Here is a 16,550-nt window from a genome sequence, read left to right as displayed (position 1 = left end):
TTACCAACAAGAATTTAAATGGTATCGCTGACATCATGAATATTATATATATTGCAGCCTCATAACAATACAATTGTGGCATTTATGTATAAGTCAGGAAACTATACCGTGGCGCTGTCCAACCAATTGGACAGTACCATTCACATGCGGGAGAGAAAATTGGCTGCCACACTGTCCACCATTAACCATGCAAAGCTACAGGCGAGCTGATGAAAGTTTATTCACTGCAACATTGAGCACAGGAAACTCTCGCCCTTTCCATCGTGATTCTGACCTTGGCATCTACGATTTTCAAGCGCACTGAACCACTTTAGCGACGCGACTTGTCATGACTTATAATCTCGATTGTGTTGAGCTTATTCATTTACAAGTTTGCAAGTTTGGCCTCAACTGCGCCAAAGAGTTAACAACGCCGATTGTCCATATTCGACGATCCCATGCCTACTCCGAGCTGTTAATGGTGTCGTTAGTGCCGATGTAGCTCTTCTGGCCTCGAGCTCTCGAGCTATCAATGCTTCAACTGACACTATTTTCTTGTTGAGTCGTTAAAATCAATATGTAATCACCACTGAGCGGCCTGGTTCTTTCATTTCCCAATAAAGATATCCACTCCTAGACTCTTATATCACAAGAAAGTGTGAGAATGCATATAAACATTTAAATCGTTATACAATAATGGTAGCAACATAAGAATGGGGTACACAAAATGCAGAATCCAGAAAACTTAACACTCCACGCTCGCTCTTGCTATTGCAGCTAGCCTTCTTTACTATATTAATGTGGCCACAATTTGATTAGAACAAACTGCTGCTGAGATCCAAAAAAATAGGATTTGACTATAAAAAAAATAGAAAGAAATCCTAACTAGTAGTTAGCTTTCAATCTCTGAATGATTGAAGCTCTTTATTTGGCAGAATGCCATTTAGTACACACACACCTCACCATTCACTCAACAACTAAATATTTCTAGAAATTACATAGGACTTTTTTGTTTTTGTTTTTGTTTTCTTTAATTTTTTTTATTTATGATGCTCCTGCATCAACTCTTCATCCAAACTCTATGAGCTAGTTCATAGAATTCTCCATTCTTTCGCTACAAGAAAGATGAAGTTGGAGCCCTCTTTCCCCCCATCATCCACGATCCTTGATGCATGGTCCTCATATGTTCTCGTCTCCCACCCTTACCATTCATTAAGCAAATCTTGCAATGGAAAATGTGATATTTGGGTCCCTTGCCTCATGATGGTTCAGAAGGGCAAGTGCTTTTTTATTGATCTAATGATATGTTGGTTACATTTGATGTATGCCTCTACTTAGCACTTGCATAATATAGCATGCATGGTAATGTAGGATGCATTGCATGTTTCCTTTTGCATAACTACTATTATCATATTATGTTCTCATGCTAGATTAGATTGGATATTGCACTTGGAGTATTTTTACTTTTCTGTATGGTTTATTATTTGATGAAAAACATGGGCGATAAAAGTATGCCTAGTGCACATGCTCCCAAATAGTTGTATTGTGATGTGCAGGATACAGGTCTGCAGTCCCAAAAGATTGCTGGAGTTCTCATGAACTCCTGTTTTAGTACATGGATCATGCTCTCTATGGTGAGCTCATGTCTCAGTTGGAGCCAAATGTTACCCACCAAATGTGGGTAACCTAGGAGAACTTCTCCTAATCATCTTCTTCCAGCTGGCAGCGAGCAGCCCCTGAAAACCACATTGTAGTCGATGTATCCTTGCCATCTGCATTAGTTGTATGTTTCCTCACCCATTTTTTAAGAGCACATGTTAGAAGGTGGGCAATCCGATCCAAAAGGTATGTTATTGATTGTGCAATCAAGTGCTTATTCTTGCTTTTCATTTGGGTACTTGGCATGGATTATTGGGTGACTTGGAAGAAGGGTTTTGACTGTGGTTTTGTTCCCTCACCTTAAATGTGGGGTTAATCATCAACTCTAGTCCAGTGGGACCTCCCTTAATTGCCAATGGCTTTAGTAAGGGTAGTACTTGGGAAACCCCAATTAAGATAGTGTCGTCCTGTTTTCCCGTTCCATATTTATCATTTCCCTCTGTACATTACGAGCCCTCTACTCCGCATTCCCTCTCAGGGTCCACCGGGTCTAACACACCCCTACCGTTGTCCATGTAGTTGGGTTAGGTCTGCAAAATGTAGCCTTGGAGGTTGATACAACTAAAAGAAAAGTAAAAAGCATATCATGGTCACAAGAAAGAAACAAAAAGGAAGAAAATTATAAAATGCAAATGATTGCCGGGACACTAAAATTAGAACGTGGGCAAAAGCCAAGCATGAACTCTTCCCCTTATCATTATGGCCATCACCTAGTTACTAGGGCCAATGTTGCCCCATCACATCATAAAAGGAACCCTTGCATGTCCCAACACCTAGTGGGCGATGAACTGCCCCACCTTTAAAGGGTAACCACTGATACACATTATTCACAACACACTCTCATTTCCTAGAGCTTCGAGCAGTAATACAAAGAAAAATCAAGAAAAGGCAAAAGGTAATAAGGGGGGTGGAAAAACAAAGGCCGGGGTAACTCATGCATCCACGATTGTCCCCTCCTCACATCTGCATGTCCAAACTATGGATTGCCTCATTATTCTTACCTCTTTGACCATGGTGTTTGGCCCAAAGGCCCTATTCCCCCTCCATTCCATTATTATTCATATGACACCTATTGATTCAAGGATGTTCCTAGGACCTGTCATTCCCCTTAGTGGTTGGGAACGCCTATTAGGGTCTTCTGTTAACCACTTCTACCTAGGGAGGTAGCACTATTACGTGATCAGAGCTCCAAATTTGGAATGAAAGCCCCATATGAAATGTCAATTTGCCCTTGACTAGCGAGCTTGGTCCACTTAGATGCCCTAATGATTATTGTACGTAATGTTGAAGATGCAGCACTGGACATTGTGTGTAATTGGTAGGTGGTTTTCATCATGGGCTGGGCAACTTAACCGGGTTCCATGTCCACTAGAGGAGCATTATGACACCCTACAAATTAAGTGTTGAGAGCCATGGGACTCCTACCACCTGCAGAGCATCATTTCATTCCATGGGCACTTAACAACACCCCCTGCAGTCTGCTCTTTGCCCCACATTATTCATGAGATGATGCACTTGGACCAGTGTGCCCCAGACGGCGTAGCAGTGATCACATGGTTTGGCAGTTGATCTGAGGCCCAGATCAAGGGTTTTAGGAGAAACTAGTTTTGGTGATCCGCCATAATCACCCTAGCTAGAATCTCGTTAATTTCGGTGGTTCTCTATAGCCACCGTAGTTGACTGAATATTTTATTTGTAGGAGATCTTCCAGCACCGAAGAGATAATACTAGCTTCCAGAATTTGCAGGTGATCTTAGGTTGCCAGATCAGGATTCATCATTAAAAGGAGGGCGAATTACATTGTGGTTCAGGGAGGCCAATCTCCTTCACAATTCAATCAGACCGAGTTCAGTGTGTATGTTGCAGGAAATTCATCATCATTTGAAGTAGGATATTATCCCATCTGAACGTTGAAATTGTCACACCAAGAGGCCATACTGTCTATCACTCATAGGGGCCAAATTCACTTCATAAGTCTGGTGCCGAGTTGGTCCTTATTCGAGTTGAAGTGCTCATCACCAGAGGGGGCTGATTTGCATTAAGGAAATTTGCAAGCCCAGAGGCTGAGTTGGAAAGCCATTCAGGACAATTTTACTAAAGGATATTCTTGCTTATTTGCACCACGAGAAGGATTCGATCCCTGAAAACAACGGAGCCAATTTTTTTTATTCCTGGAGGGCCGAGTTCCCTTGTCAAGGAGGGATGAGTTCAGTGAAATATAATTATTTCTAAGAGGCCGGATTTCCCTCAACAGTCTATTCCTTCAATCTTGAGGGCGCATTTATCTGAGGCTAAAATACTGTTCCAGATTTCATGGCTCGGCAAAAAGGCAGTATTCAATCTTCTTGAGGGTCGGTTACTCTTGTGCTTTCTACACTAGGTAGCCATTAAACTTTTAAAGTTTTGGAAGGGTTTCATTTATCAGTTGGAGCTTGAAGTATCTAGCATTGGAGGTTAAATTGCTATTTGAAATGGCCTGGTTCTTTTTTTTTATGAAGTCGATTCTGCTGTGGTATTTTGGCATCCTGTGGATTTGAGTGTTGAATATTCAGAAATCTGATTGCTGTGCATAGATACATTGAGAACGATCGAATTTTGCCAGATCAATGATGAGCATGGAATACATCTGGCCATCGACCTGTGACTTGTAGTGGTTTGTAGAATGCAAACGCACCTCTTAACCTACGCAGAAGATAAATGACAAAGCCATGTGTTGCTACAGGAGAATTTTTGAACGCGTTGATGCATCATACTCTGATTATTCTAAGCTGGTCTCCAACAATGTAGAAATGCATTAAAAATCCAAAATGATCGTCTGATCTATTGGTCCTGGAATGTTTGATTGCTCTGTTGTGGTTGCTGATCTATGTTCCATCTAAATACTTTGGCTGATCTGGTCGATCGCGAGGGCGCTGTGCATAATTTAATTGATCCTGTCTGTATCAATTTGGAGTGCACTCTTGAAGTCCTTGGAGCGTTGGTATGCATTTTTATTCTGTGTGATAGTCTGCGCACATAGACGACAAGACTGAATATCTCTGGTGTGTTTGTAGCGAAACATACACAGTGCACTCCTGAAGGAGGACCTGTCTAGGAAATTACGATGGCATCCAAATACAGTGCGCTTAGCTGGAGAGCAGCCCAAGCCAAGGTGATACCTATACGCATGGCTTAACAGAGATAGAGCAAGGATCAAAGTGCTCATGGATTTGGTAAAAGATTGATTGTGAATGTCAGGGGCAGTGCGTTTGGCTGAATGGGGGAGCTTAGTGACCACTGGTATGTTTTGGTTGGGCTGTAGGATGAACTATATGTGCCTTAATGCGTGGAGTTCATAGGCAAATTTTAGGGGCTGGACCAAACTGTTTAAGCCAAATTTCTGTGGAACGACTGAGTTCCTGTGGATGAGTTCCGGTTCAGAGGCAGAGTTCTTGTTCTTGTGCAGAGGCCGATTCACTAGTTGAGGTTCAATTATTACCGAGTTGTAACCAGATTCATGATCTGATTGTCAAATCTCTGAAATTACCCACAGGCCGAGTTACGTCAGAGACTCTTCATTTCATAATTGAATTAAAGCTGTCACTAACATTTATTGGGGAAGCTTGAAGGGTTGTATCAGTTCAAGTGCAAGATCATTCTGTGAACTGAGTTCCATCACATTACTTCTGAAGCAGGTTCCAGAACAAGGGAAATTTTGGGAGAAGACTAATTTGCATAAAAACAATTTCTGAATTAGTATTTTCCAAGGTGACCAAGTGCACTTGGAGGAGCCAACTGAAGAGTCAGTGGTCTTATTGCAAATACATTATATTGCTGTAGCAAAGGCATCTTCAGAGTTCCATCAGAGAGGCAATCCCAGGGTCGTAAAGTTTGCATCCCCTTCCATTAAAATCAACAAGGTTTTGTCCTTGAAACAAATTCTTATAAGCACCTATAATTCTGTCCACAAGGTGTTCAAAGAAAAGTGTGTCCTCAAATTGTTTGAAGAAGTTTGATTACAACACCGCATTGAAATATTTGCCTTGTATCACATATAAAGCCTTGTAAACCTGTGTATTGTGGGGCTGCAATACTGGTGTGAGCCAATATAATGATATAGTTATATCCATGTATTAGTATGATGAGCAGGATAAGAGGATATAGTATGTCTGCATGAGGCATTTAGACTTCTATGCAATAGCTGAGTGTAATGAGAGGTCTATATTTTAAGTCAGCTGGCCCTGTAAACAAAGGTTTATTGCTGAAAGCATTATATACTGCTGATAAAGTTGATAGTCAGAGAGTGTATAGCTTGGAGTGAAGTGTCTTGAGTCATTGAGGTAGGGTTGAGAGGGTTTTGACAGTATAGTACTATTGTCTTGTCTAGTTGAGTGTGAGATTAAGGTTGCTGCTGATTGTGCATAGCAGAGGGTTTGTCATTGAGTGGACTTGTTGAGTTGTATGCTGCCAGGTTGTATTGTGTATTATTGCTGCTGTAAGGTGCTGAGTATGTGTTATTGAGCAAGTTTGTTGCCAGTATAAGAGAGGAATTTGCAGTTTACAAATTTATTAGCTCATGGATGAGTCATTGAGGCAATTTATAGCCCATTGTGCTGAACCTCTCGTCAGAAGAAATTTGATGAAGATAATTTTTGAAGGGCTCAGATCTTAGAAGGATGAGGAAGAGCAGAAATCAAATGAGAAGAGCCGCAAATCTGTTTCACTTGTCAGGAAGCATGGACCTAGATCATAGGTGTAAAGGGGACAAAGAGACAGATGAGACCACAAAAATTGAAGCAGAGGAAGGAATGGGAAGGAACTCAAGTGATTGTGGAAAGTGTTGAAGGGTTCCTGGTTGGGCAGGAATCTAGTATAGTTGAGTCCATAAATTTTCACAAGGAAAGCTTTGAAGAGCATGGGCAATCATATGGAGATGATGATAGCAGCCCACTTTTGCACCCATGTTTAATGGCTGAAGGGGATGAGCAACAAAATGATTCTATGTATGTAAAAGACATTCAGGGATATGAGTCATTAGTGATGATCCAACATGACGAGCATTCAGAGGTGCAAGGACAAGAGGAGGATGCTATGCATAGTGTGCATAACGAGCCATCTTTGGAGAGCTAGTTGAAGGCTCAAGTTGGAGTTGGGGTCGAGATAGTTGAGCATCCGTCTTTGGGGCCAACCCTAGATGAGGTGCGAACCAACGTAGAGGTAGTCGACAGGGCACCGAAACTCTCAGATGGTAGCCACCAATATAAGATTGAGCATTTTAGGATCGATATAAGCTGTTGAAGCAGAAGATCCAAACAGTTTGAGGCACCATTTTGTAGCAGGACAATAAAATTGAGGAGCTTAGAATGAAGTGTGCCGAGTCAGCGAACAAGTTGTCTAGCAATGATGGATGATTGAGGTTCCTAGCGAGGTAGCAAGAGGAGTACAATTGGGAGTTTCAGAGCAACCCTTTATAGGAGTACATCAAAAGGGCTTGCAACACTGTTTACCCACCTTTGGCCTTCGAGATAAATGGGCAAGGTTTTCTGGATGGATTTTATTGGTTGATCGGGTGGAGCGGTATGAGTTGATCATAGAGCAACATGGGCATAATGGACTTGTTCCATGTACATGAGTTTATACATTTGATCCTTCCCACAGGATGGATTGGTGGGAGATTACGAGTTGGTATTCTATTGATGGAGCACAGTTGGATCGTTGCGGCATGAGCATCGATGGATGCCCAAGGCAGTATTATAACCCATAGGTCCCTGGGCCTAGGTGGCATTAGGATCCAAGCATTGATGGCTCCATTTATATTTTGATGGCACAAAGGCATAGTGCAGCACAATAGTTTATATGGGATCCTGGTATCAGTGTACAAATGCCTCTACAGTGGACAAATACAGATTGCTTGAGGGCAAGCAATCTTGGGGCGGGAGGACTTATAATGTCCCCATTTTCAATTTCCTTTATAGTACAACCAGGATGAATTTCTAAGGTATGTGATGGCCAGGTCACAGGAGCAAGATTACATCATTAGAGGTACCAGAGGTGTTTTGAGGAGTTTCATGGGGTCCGACAATGTTCGCTTGGCATATTCCATCAATAGGGTTAGCTTCGCACAACTTGCTTTTGGTTCCATTGCATTCCGATAATTCCCGTGAAACAGGGTTATTATTGAGCCTAACTTAATTAATTACTTTTGTGGTGGTATTCTAAGAGGAATATTTGATGGAACACCTTAGTGTAATAGCTCGTTGGAACTGGAATGAGAAGATATATAGGATGGGATGATGAGAAGTGACTTCTAGTGGCCATAGGAAGTATGGTGGGCGATTTACCATTTTCCCTATTAAAAGTGACGTTAATTGGTCACTTAATTAAATTAAAGAAAGAGAAAATGATTAATTGAAGGAAAAAGGCCAAAAATGACTTAAGTAAAATAAAATAAAATTAAAAGTCACTTAGATGAAGTCAAGGAGGAGCTTCTAGAATAATACTAAAATAATCAAAATAAAATACTTCTAGAAGATTGGAGATCTATCTATGGAGCCTTTAAAAGGACGAGGATGAGATCATTTGGGATGTCATGGTTCTATTATTTATCTGTTATAGTGAGGTTTGGAGAATGAAGTTTCCAACTTGAACAAGCCCCAGGACAAAAACCCTTGGGTTTCCATTGTGTGTTGGACGAAACCCCAACACTCCTTGAGGAGACTTCATCCAAAAGTTTCACGGAGCTTCAACAATATTGGAGTGAGGGTCATTCAGATCCTCAACTGGTGCTTCATTTCTTCTTATTCCATCTCAACTATTTCTATTGTAATATCATGTATTATATAAATAAAGCTAAGTTTCCAGTATTTGTTCCGTTTTCTCTTAATTTGCAGTATTTCTTATTTCGATTATTTCTGCAATTTTGTGAAAATTGCTGTTGTTATAAATTTTTAAAATTAAAGGAATTAAAAATAAATGAAATAATTTATAATATCTCAGATCATTAGAAATTTGTCTATTTGGGATATTACACATCATCAAACTTGTGAATTTTGGACCTCTTTGAGAATTCACACTTGCTTCTTGTGAGTGATTTTGGAGATACTTGGATGCATTTTGATGTATGGAAGCTGATTTTGAAATTCTTTGGAGCTATTTCTTTGTTTAATGGCTGTATATACTTCATGTTATCTTGTAAATGCTTATTGTTGAAGATTATTATTTTGAATTGTCTAATGTATGGAATTGCTGCCTCTAAATAACGCTTGTTTGTGCCCTAATTTGTTGAAAATAAATTCTAAAGGCTATCTGGTTTAGTATTGCGTATATTACTCATTGTATAACATGTAATGAATGTTCCTAGTGGAGTAATTGTTATTCTCCATAAAATAATCCTGTATTCCATTAAGTGGGTAATTGTTGAATTTTTGATAGCTAGGGCATCAAATTTCAACGTCCTTGGAAGGGAATTAGGCTTATCTAGCACATCGTTGCCTCCATATCCCCATAGGACAAGGCACTGGTCCAATCACTTGACGATCAACCTTAAATTTTCTCCTTAGTTTCTCTTCTCAAATTCAGTTCTTTTAAGGCTAGGGTGAAAATCTAGGGCTTGGAGTGAAATTATAGGGAGGAGGGTTTTGGTGATTTGAGAGTCCAAACATCAAGAGGTAGGTCTAGGGTACCTAACTTATCAATTTAGTGGGCATCCACTCAAATTTCGTCCATGGAATCTCTTGCCCTAGGTGTTGTTCTAAGAGGGAAACCCTAGTTTCTTTTCCCCACAACTTGAGGACTTTCTTGACGCTTTTATGATCCTTGGCTTAGTTGAATATTATTGTAAGAAACCCTTTCCCTGAGGCCTTGACCTTGTGAATACCTATCATGATAAAAAATCTCAAAACTCTAAGTCTTGAGCCTTCTTTTCTTGGGCTTTTTCTTTGGGAGCATTTTGCTTCTTTGAAGCCTTGTACCTTTGGTGTGTTTGTCTTTCGAATGAGGTCTAGCTTGATCACTTTGTGCCTTATACCTAGCATATCTATTTTAAGTGATCTCCTTACTACCAGGACTCCTCCTATCGATGAATGTTCGTAAAGAGCAGGGGGTTTTGGCTGAGGTGACATTGGGCCTCTACCCCATTGTTAACACTTTGTCTAGCTCTTGCCTTGTAGGGTTTCCTTCTCCAAGGCCTGTTAGATTTTGTGGTAACAGGTCAGACAGTCTTGGCTTGCACAACTTAACTAGGGCTCAAGTTCTTCAAAGGAACATATTGACACCCACAGGTGGAGTGTCAAGAGCCATGGGTCTCCAAGCAATAGTAGAGCATCACACTTAGCCATGGGCACCTCCAACACCCACAACATTTCAACACTTTGCCCTACATTGATGACTTTTATGGGATGATGCACTTGGACTCAACATGCCCCTAGTTGGCTTAGCACTTCATGAAGGATTGGCAGTTGATCCAGGGCCCGGGGGAGGATGGTCTCGCACTTTGAGACATGGAAGGGCTAGCACCACCTTGAAAGCCCCCATCATTGGAGCAGAGACAAACATTTTAATCACCTGGAGACCCATGAGGCCATTTTTGTACCCCTAATCAAAACTGGGGTCCATAGAGGGAGATTGACAGAGACCTAAGGGCCAACCCTTAGGAGGTGATTTTAGAGGGCTTCTACACATCACATGGCACCCTTAGCCCTCAATGCATGCCCTAGAAGGGCCTACGCATGGATGATGTCAACATTCTCTCTCATACGACTCACACATATGGGAGATTTCTTATGTTTTATCATTGGCTATAAGGTCGGCCTGTGATGATTTTTAGGGGCATTAGGCTAAAATAGGACTTGTGACTCCTCATATAAATAGAGGAGAGATTTCAGCCTCTCTTTAGAGAATTTCAACCCTCTTTTCTTGTGGTAGAGATGTGACATATGAATGCACTTTGATATTTGGAGCAAATTGTGTCTTTGGAGCTATTGTCTTGGATCTATGGAATGGATATCATGCATGTTATCTTGTAAGTGAGCTATTTTGTTGAGTAAATCTTTTTCTTTATGTCTAATGTATGGAATGTATTGAATCTAGGGTTTCTTTTGTGCCCTAACTTATTGAAAGAATCTATATGTCATTATTGCATGCATTATTCATGGATAATATGTGAATGATAATCCTAGTGGTGAGCTTTAACTAGCTCTCCCATAAAACTTCTTGATCCATTGCATAGGTAAATGCAAGGGTTGTTGGTACTAGGGCATCAATTATACTTCCTCCTTAGCAACTTTTTGGTCATTTAATCAACTCATAGACTCCATCCGCCTAAGGATAAGGCGCTAGCCCTCCTATGTTGATGATCACTTTAACTTTACTCCATAAATTCTTTATCCCCTTTTCCTTAACCTAATTCGGCTCTTTCAAGACCAAGTTCTCAAACTAGGGCTTAGTGCGAATTCATAGGCAAGGTGAATTTTTGGTGTTGGAGAGTCTAAATGCCAAGAGGATAGTGGTTGCCACAAAATCGCTTCTTTTGGTAGGCATTCGTTTCAATTTCATCCATAAGTTTCTTTGCCCTAGGGTAAACTCTAGTTTGGTGTTGCTTCAACTTAAGGGGTTATTTGAGGGTTTCATGTGCCTTTGTTTTGTTGAAAATCATGTTGGAAACCCTTTCTCGTCGTCTTGACTTTGGGCCATCACAAGTCTCAACTTACTAACCAGAGTTAGACCCTAGGTCTTGTGCCTCATCAAATAGGTCTCTATCAAGAAAGCAAATTGCATCCTATTGGAGCCTTGAGCCTAAATTGCGTCTTTCTTGAAGAAGGCCTCGTTAAGTCACTTTGTACCCTAGCCCTAGAATATCTATTAGGTGATCCTCTCACATACCGGGACTCCTTCCATCAGAGAAAATCCGTAGAAGGAAGGGGGTTTTGGCAGTGGTGATAGTGGGCCATAACCCCATTGTTGTCACTTGGTCTAGTGCAACCTTTGTAGCGTGCCCCTATCCAAGGCCTGCTAGATTTTGTGGCAACAGGCAACTCTTTACCTTTACCAGTGTCTGTTTGGCATTAACTTTTGCGTGGTTTTGTTTGTGGACTCTTCATTGTTTCTGTCAGTTCTAGCTTGATGGTATCAGCAGTTTTTTAATTTATGTTTCCAGAACCAACAATTTTTGGATGTTTATATGTTTGAGGCACATGTTTAATACATAGTCCTATCATGCAGCTGTGGTTGGGTTAGTGTTGCTGGTTATATGTCACGAGTCCTTAAATGTATATATTTATTTAGCAGTGACAATGGGCTATGCATGTACCAACATCTAATTTAATCTCTTCCCCCACAAGGAATACAAATGTGTGCTTTTGGAGAAAGATATTTGTTTCTGTACTTATGGACAGATGTGCAGTAAGAAACTATAACTTGAGTTGCATGCTATTGTCGAGCTTATCAGATATGAATCTCACCTTTTGTTGGCAAGTTTTGAGTATGTTCCGGGGATTTAAAACATAACCCTACATGCTGGAAAAAGTCCTGCTGCACCCTTACAGGATTCAGGTTATGATTTTGATAATGCGTTGAAAATTATTGGATTGATTTTAGTGGTTACTTGAATGTAAATGGGTGTTCATGAGAGCATCTGTTTTCTAAGAGATTGCTGTGGTAATTATATCGTATGTCCTTTATATTTATATGCTCATAAGTTATTATTTCTATTTGTTTTTTTTTATAAGAGATAACTGTAGGAGTGCCTACAAATATTCTCCTTTGTTTATCTTCTTTGTCATTTTCTTTTTGTGAGCTTGAATTTTTGAGCAATTTCCCGATCATTTAGCTTTCATTTTCTTTTGATGATATGTGTTTTTCAAACACGTGAATGGTTATACACATATATTTATAGTGGCTAGTTTAACCAGAATATAAAATGGATTCCCTCCTCAACAGAAGTTTTCCTGACACTTTTGTCGACTCTTTCCAGTTGAAGGTGGCACAGAATGAGTTTGATGAAGCTACTTCATCTCGTCGAAAGGATGAACTTGCTGATGTGAGTGCCAATTCTCTAAAGAAAGACTTAGCATTAAATCTTAATTGTTACTTATTATTATTTTAGGACTTGCGTACAGGCATGTGTAAAATTTGTTAAATTTGCATGCAGTTTGGCATATGTGGTGCTAGTTGGTGAAGACACATCACAAGTGGTGTCATATTTCTGATTAGTTTGCATGGCAGGCTGAAGTTTTGAAAATATTTTCAAGTTTCATGCATTATTGTGGAAATTTTGTGCAATGTTTACTTCTTTATTAGGTGAAGGAACCTGCCTCCATGTGTTCTTTCTATCAAAATTTCAATTTTAACACCTGTGGAGTTACTGTAAATTGTACCATGTTTGAAGCAGAAGATAAAGCAGGAACAGTTGAAACTTCAAAAGCTGCAGGAACTAAATGGTGCAGTGAAAGAAAGAACAGAAAAATCTCTTGCCACTGGTGGCAAACCGGGCATTGATTTGCTTATTTCAGATGGTGTTGGTGATGTGCTTGCATCATATTTGGATGCTAAGGAAGGGTCCACCGTCACAGATTTGGCTATTTACCGTGCACATGCAGCCAAGTAAGCAATCTCTATCAGCAAGAAATTTTCCATTCACGTAATTTCAACGGTTTGTCATAGATTTGACTTGTAACATCTATAAGCTACCTCTTCTTGCATGAGATGGGTTTCTCCATTGAAATTTCCTTTATGATAGTTATTATGTGTTTAATATTTGATTCTTTTGGCATTTTTCTGAAGTTTATTTTTTGTCACTTGGTTGTATAAATTAAGTTCTAAGATAATGAGAATATGGGAAACTAAACAAAGGATTTTCATCGGGAGAATTAGCTGAGATTAAGACCTTGATACAACCCATAAATTTACCAAATGTGGCATTTCCTTTGGTAATGACACATTAGAGATGTCTTGTTCAGCACTTATGTTACCATATTTGTCTAAATGCATATTTGAGAATGGCTGGTTAAGATTCCGAAATATACTCATGATTTTCCCTTTTTTTATTCAGAAAAAGGTTGGATAACTTGCAAAATTTCCTTAATTTTCTTTGCATTTTGTTGTTAGACATCTTGTATAATTGTCCACTGTTATCTAATTGCCATTTAAACAAAAAAATTCCATAAATATTATAATATAAGATGCCTAACAATTTGCTGAGACTTTTTGATTTAAGGCATGTGAACAATTTCACTGAACGCTGATTGATGTTGCTTTAAGAATGATTTTTATAAATGTTTTTACTTTAAAAGAGAGGATTTTGTTAAATATCCATGAAACCCTGCAACTACTTGGATGAATAACTGAAAACTGAAAACTAGTTAACTTTCACCAAGATACAGAGTCTCTTAACAATTCATAAGCTGCGGAATATAAAAACAGAGATAAAACACATGCACAAATTGACACATTTTTCTCTGGAAACCCAACAGGGAAAACCTGCTTGCTTGATGTGGCTATTTTATTGATTGTTCTTGATTGTTCTTGAGCACTTGGATCTATTGCAAAGCAATCTGTCTTTTTGAGAAAGTGTTTTGCTTCTCTCTCAAATCTCAGATAATATGATTGATCTCGGCCTGCCTTGATCACTGCTTGATCTCGACCCTCTAGCTCACAACCAATCCTCTGTTGCCTCCATGACTTGCTCTGCAAACCCTGCTTCCTTGCTCAATTCTGCTCCTCCTTCCTTGCACACTTCTCCTATTTCTTAACGCACTTTAGGCCCTATTTTCTAGCACACTTTAGGCCCTATTTTCTATCACACTTGTGGCCTATTCCTTAGCGCACTTTCTGCCTCCTATTCTTTAGGACCCAGTTCCTATTCTCTGTGCATGACCAACTTCTAAATCCTTGCGCTCTTGTTCCTCCTATTTCTTAGGAAACAATTCTTGCACCCTCCACAATCAAGGCTCCTCTCACAAACTCGTGAGCTGTCTTGTCACACAACCTTGTGCACAAAACTTGTGAAATCCTTGTGCCTTTGTCCTCTCTTTATAGACCCAATTCGAACATGCAAGAAGGCCCAGTTCTAGTTTAGAAGTCAAGTTCTGATTGAGAGCTAACTGAGAGTTCTTCTCGTCCTTGCTCCAATTAACACTTGGAGTTAACTGAGAGTTCTTTTCGTCCTTACTCCAAATCAACACTTGGAGTATTAACTCGTTTTCCTCCAATCAAAACTAAATACTAGCTTGCTCTAACTGAACTTAATTGAAGTCACTGATGAAGACTCCACTTAACTGAAGCTCCAACTATATGCATGCCATCTTGATGATTATTCTAGTAAACTAGAAATAAACTCATCCTAACTAAAGTCTAACTCATGAGTTTGCACTCATATTGAGAGAGACAATTCAAGGTCTTCATTGGCTAAGGCACAAGCCAGAAGACCTTGTTTGCTACATTTTCAAAAGATTTGGAAATTCTAGGTCTTCAAAAAATCGCCTTTGTCTCACTATCAGAATGTGAGCACCGAGAATCCTCTTCTTACAAGCACAAGAGTTTCCTTGCATCTTGAAATGTTTTCATTACAGAGTATATCAGGGCAACACGCCCGCTGATTCAATGCGAGGCATCACAAGTGATGATTATTATTTGGCGATTTTATCCAATGTTACAAACCTTGTGTCAATGAATATATTGTCAAGGGTCTAAAAAGAAGTTCATTGACAACATCAAGGAAAATATTAATAAACATAAAATAATACAAAAGTATTATCGATTTTTCAAAATTTTAAACATGCAAAGCAACATCAAATCAATGCATTGCCATAAAATATGACAAGAAAATTGAGATATAAGTTGTCAAGTGATTCATCACACATGAAGATTGAATCCTGACATGAGTCTTTGCTCCAGGTCTCAAAATTACATCAAAATATCCATGATAGGTGATGCTACCCATCCATATACATGGGTAACCCTATGATTTTTTTTTTCTCCTACTTGCAACTTGCCAACTGACATCCCTACAATGATCTGTAGATAGCCGGCCTCAAATGCCTCTCATCCATTTTCTGGTGAGTGCATTTATTGATCTAGCCTACACATACAATGAAGTTGGGTCATCTATTGTGAGGTATTTTAACCATTTTGCATTCAAGTGCTTTCGTTTGTTGTTTAACACATTCTAGAATGGATCGTAGGTTGAAATTGGATTATAGACTGATATTGGTCGTGTACTTGTTCCCTTACTTCACCTTGGTGATTATCATGTGTCCCTAGTCCAGTGTGACCTTAGGGTCTTTCTTTCATTGTCTAGGTGGGACTCAAATAAGAGACTCTGATGTTGGTAGAATTCCATGTTATTCATACCTGTCATCATTCCTTGATGCCTGTTGACCTATCTTTTGATTGGTTGTTGTCTATTGCTCCCACTAGTTCCTTGTTGGCCTTGCCCTATGGTAAGAAGGGGTTGAAAATACTTGAGATTGGTACAACTGTAAGAAAAGAAAAAGCATGAGCCAAATGTCAAAATGCTAACAAATGGCAATGGATGTAAAACAAATAAAGGGCAACTATAGTTTGAGCTCTACTCCTTTTTATATAGCCACTTGTCCCCCAGAATATCCATGCATATCATGCCTATTAAAGTAAAAGGAACTCTTAGTAAACATTGTTACCACTCAAACTAGCAGGGGACCTAAAGGGGATCCCTAAAGGGCAAATGCTAGATGAAGGGCAACAAATGGAGACTTAGGCCATTGTCACCTCAGCTAAGGCTCCCTACTATTTACGGAATTTCACCGATGGGAGGAGACCCGGTATATTATGGAGTCGGCAATGAAAGATAAATCAATGAGTGGATGTGGAATGACCCAAATGATCCCTTTCCAGAAGAGGTTGAAGGATAGAGCTTGCTTGCTTTCTAAGCAAGGTACAATGTCTTCTAGGAGAGGAAT

General features: G+C 39.6%; 1 protein-coding gene across 1 annotated transcript in view; it reads left to right on the top strand.

The window, feature by feature from the left end:
* The window catches only part of LOC149227219 (putative cysteine--tRNA ligase), a 211,522-nt gene that overhangs the window by 43,377 nt on the left and 151,595 nt on the right, over positions 1-16,550 (top strand). The window contains exons 5-6 of the mRNA XM_089377718.1: positions 12,587-12,652; positions 13,004-13,215. Of these exons, the coding sequence (XP_089233844.1) occupies positions 12,587-12,652; positions 13,004-13,215 (278 nt within the window). The remainder of the gene's footprint in view (positions 1-12,586; positions 12,653-13,003; positions 13,216-16,550) is intronic.

The sequence above is a fragment of the Pinus tabuliformis genome, chromosome J (assembly GCF_031772625.1).
Source record: "Pinus tabuliformis cultivar Carrire ecotype Pingquan chromosome J, CPIR1, whole genome shotgun sequence".
Lineage (NCBI taxonomy): Eukaryota > Viridiplantae > Streptophyta > Pinopsida > Pinales > Pinaceae > Pinus > Pinus tabuliformis.
Note: the sequence above shows the minus strand (reverse complement) of the source record. Positions and strands in the feature narration are given on the sequence as shown.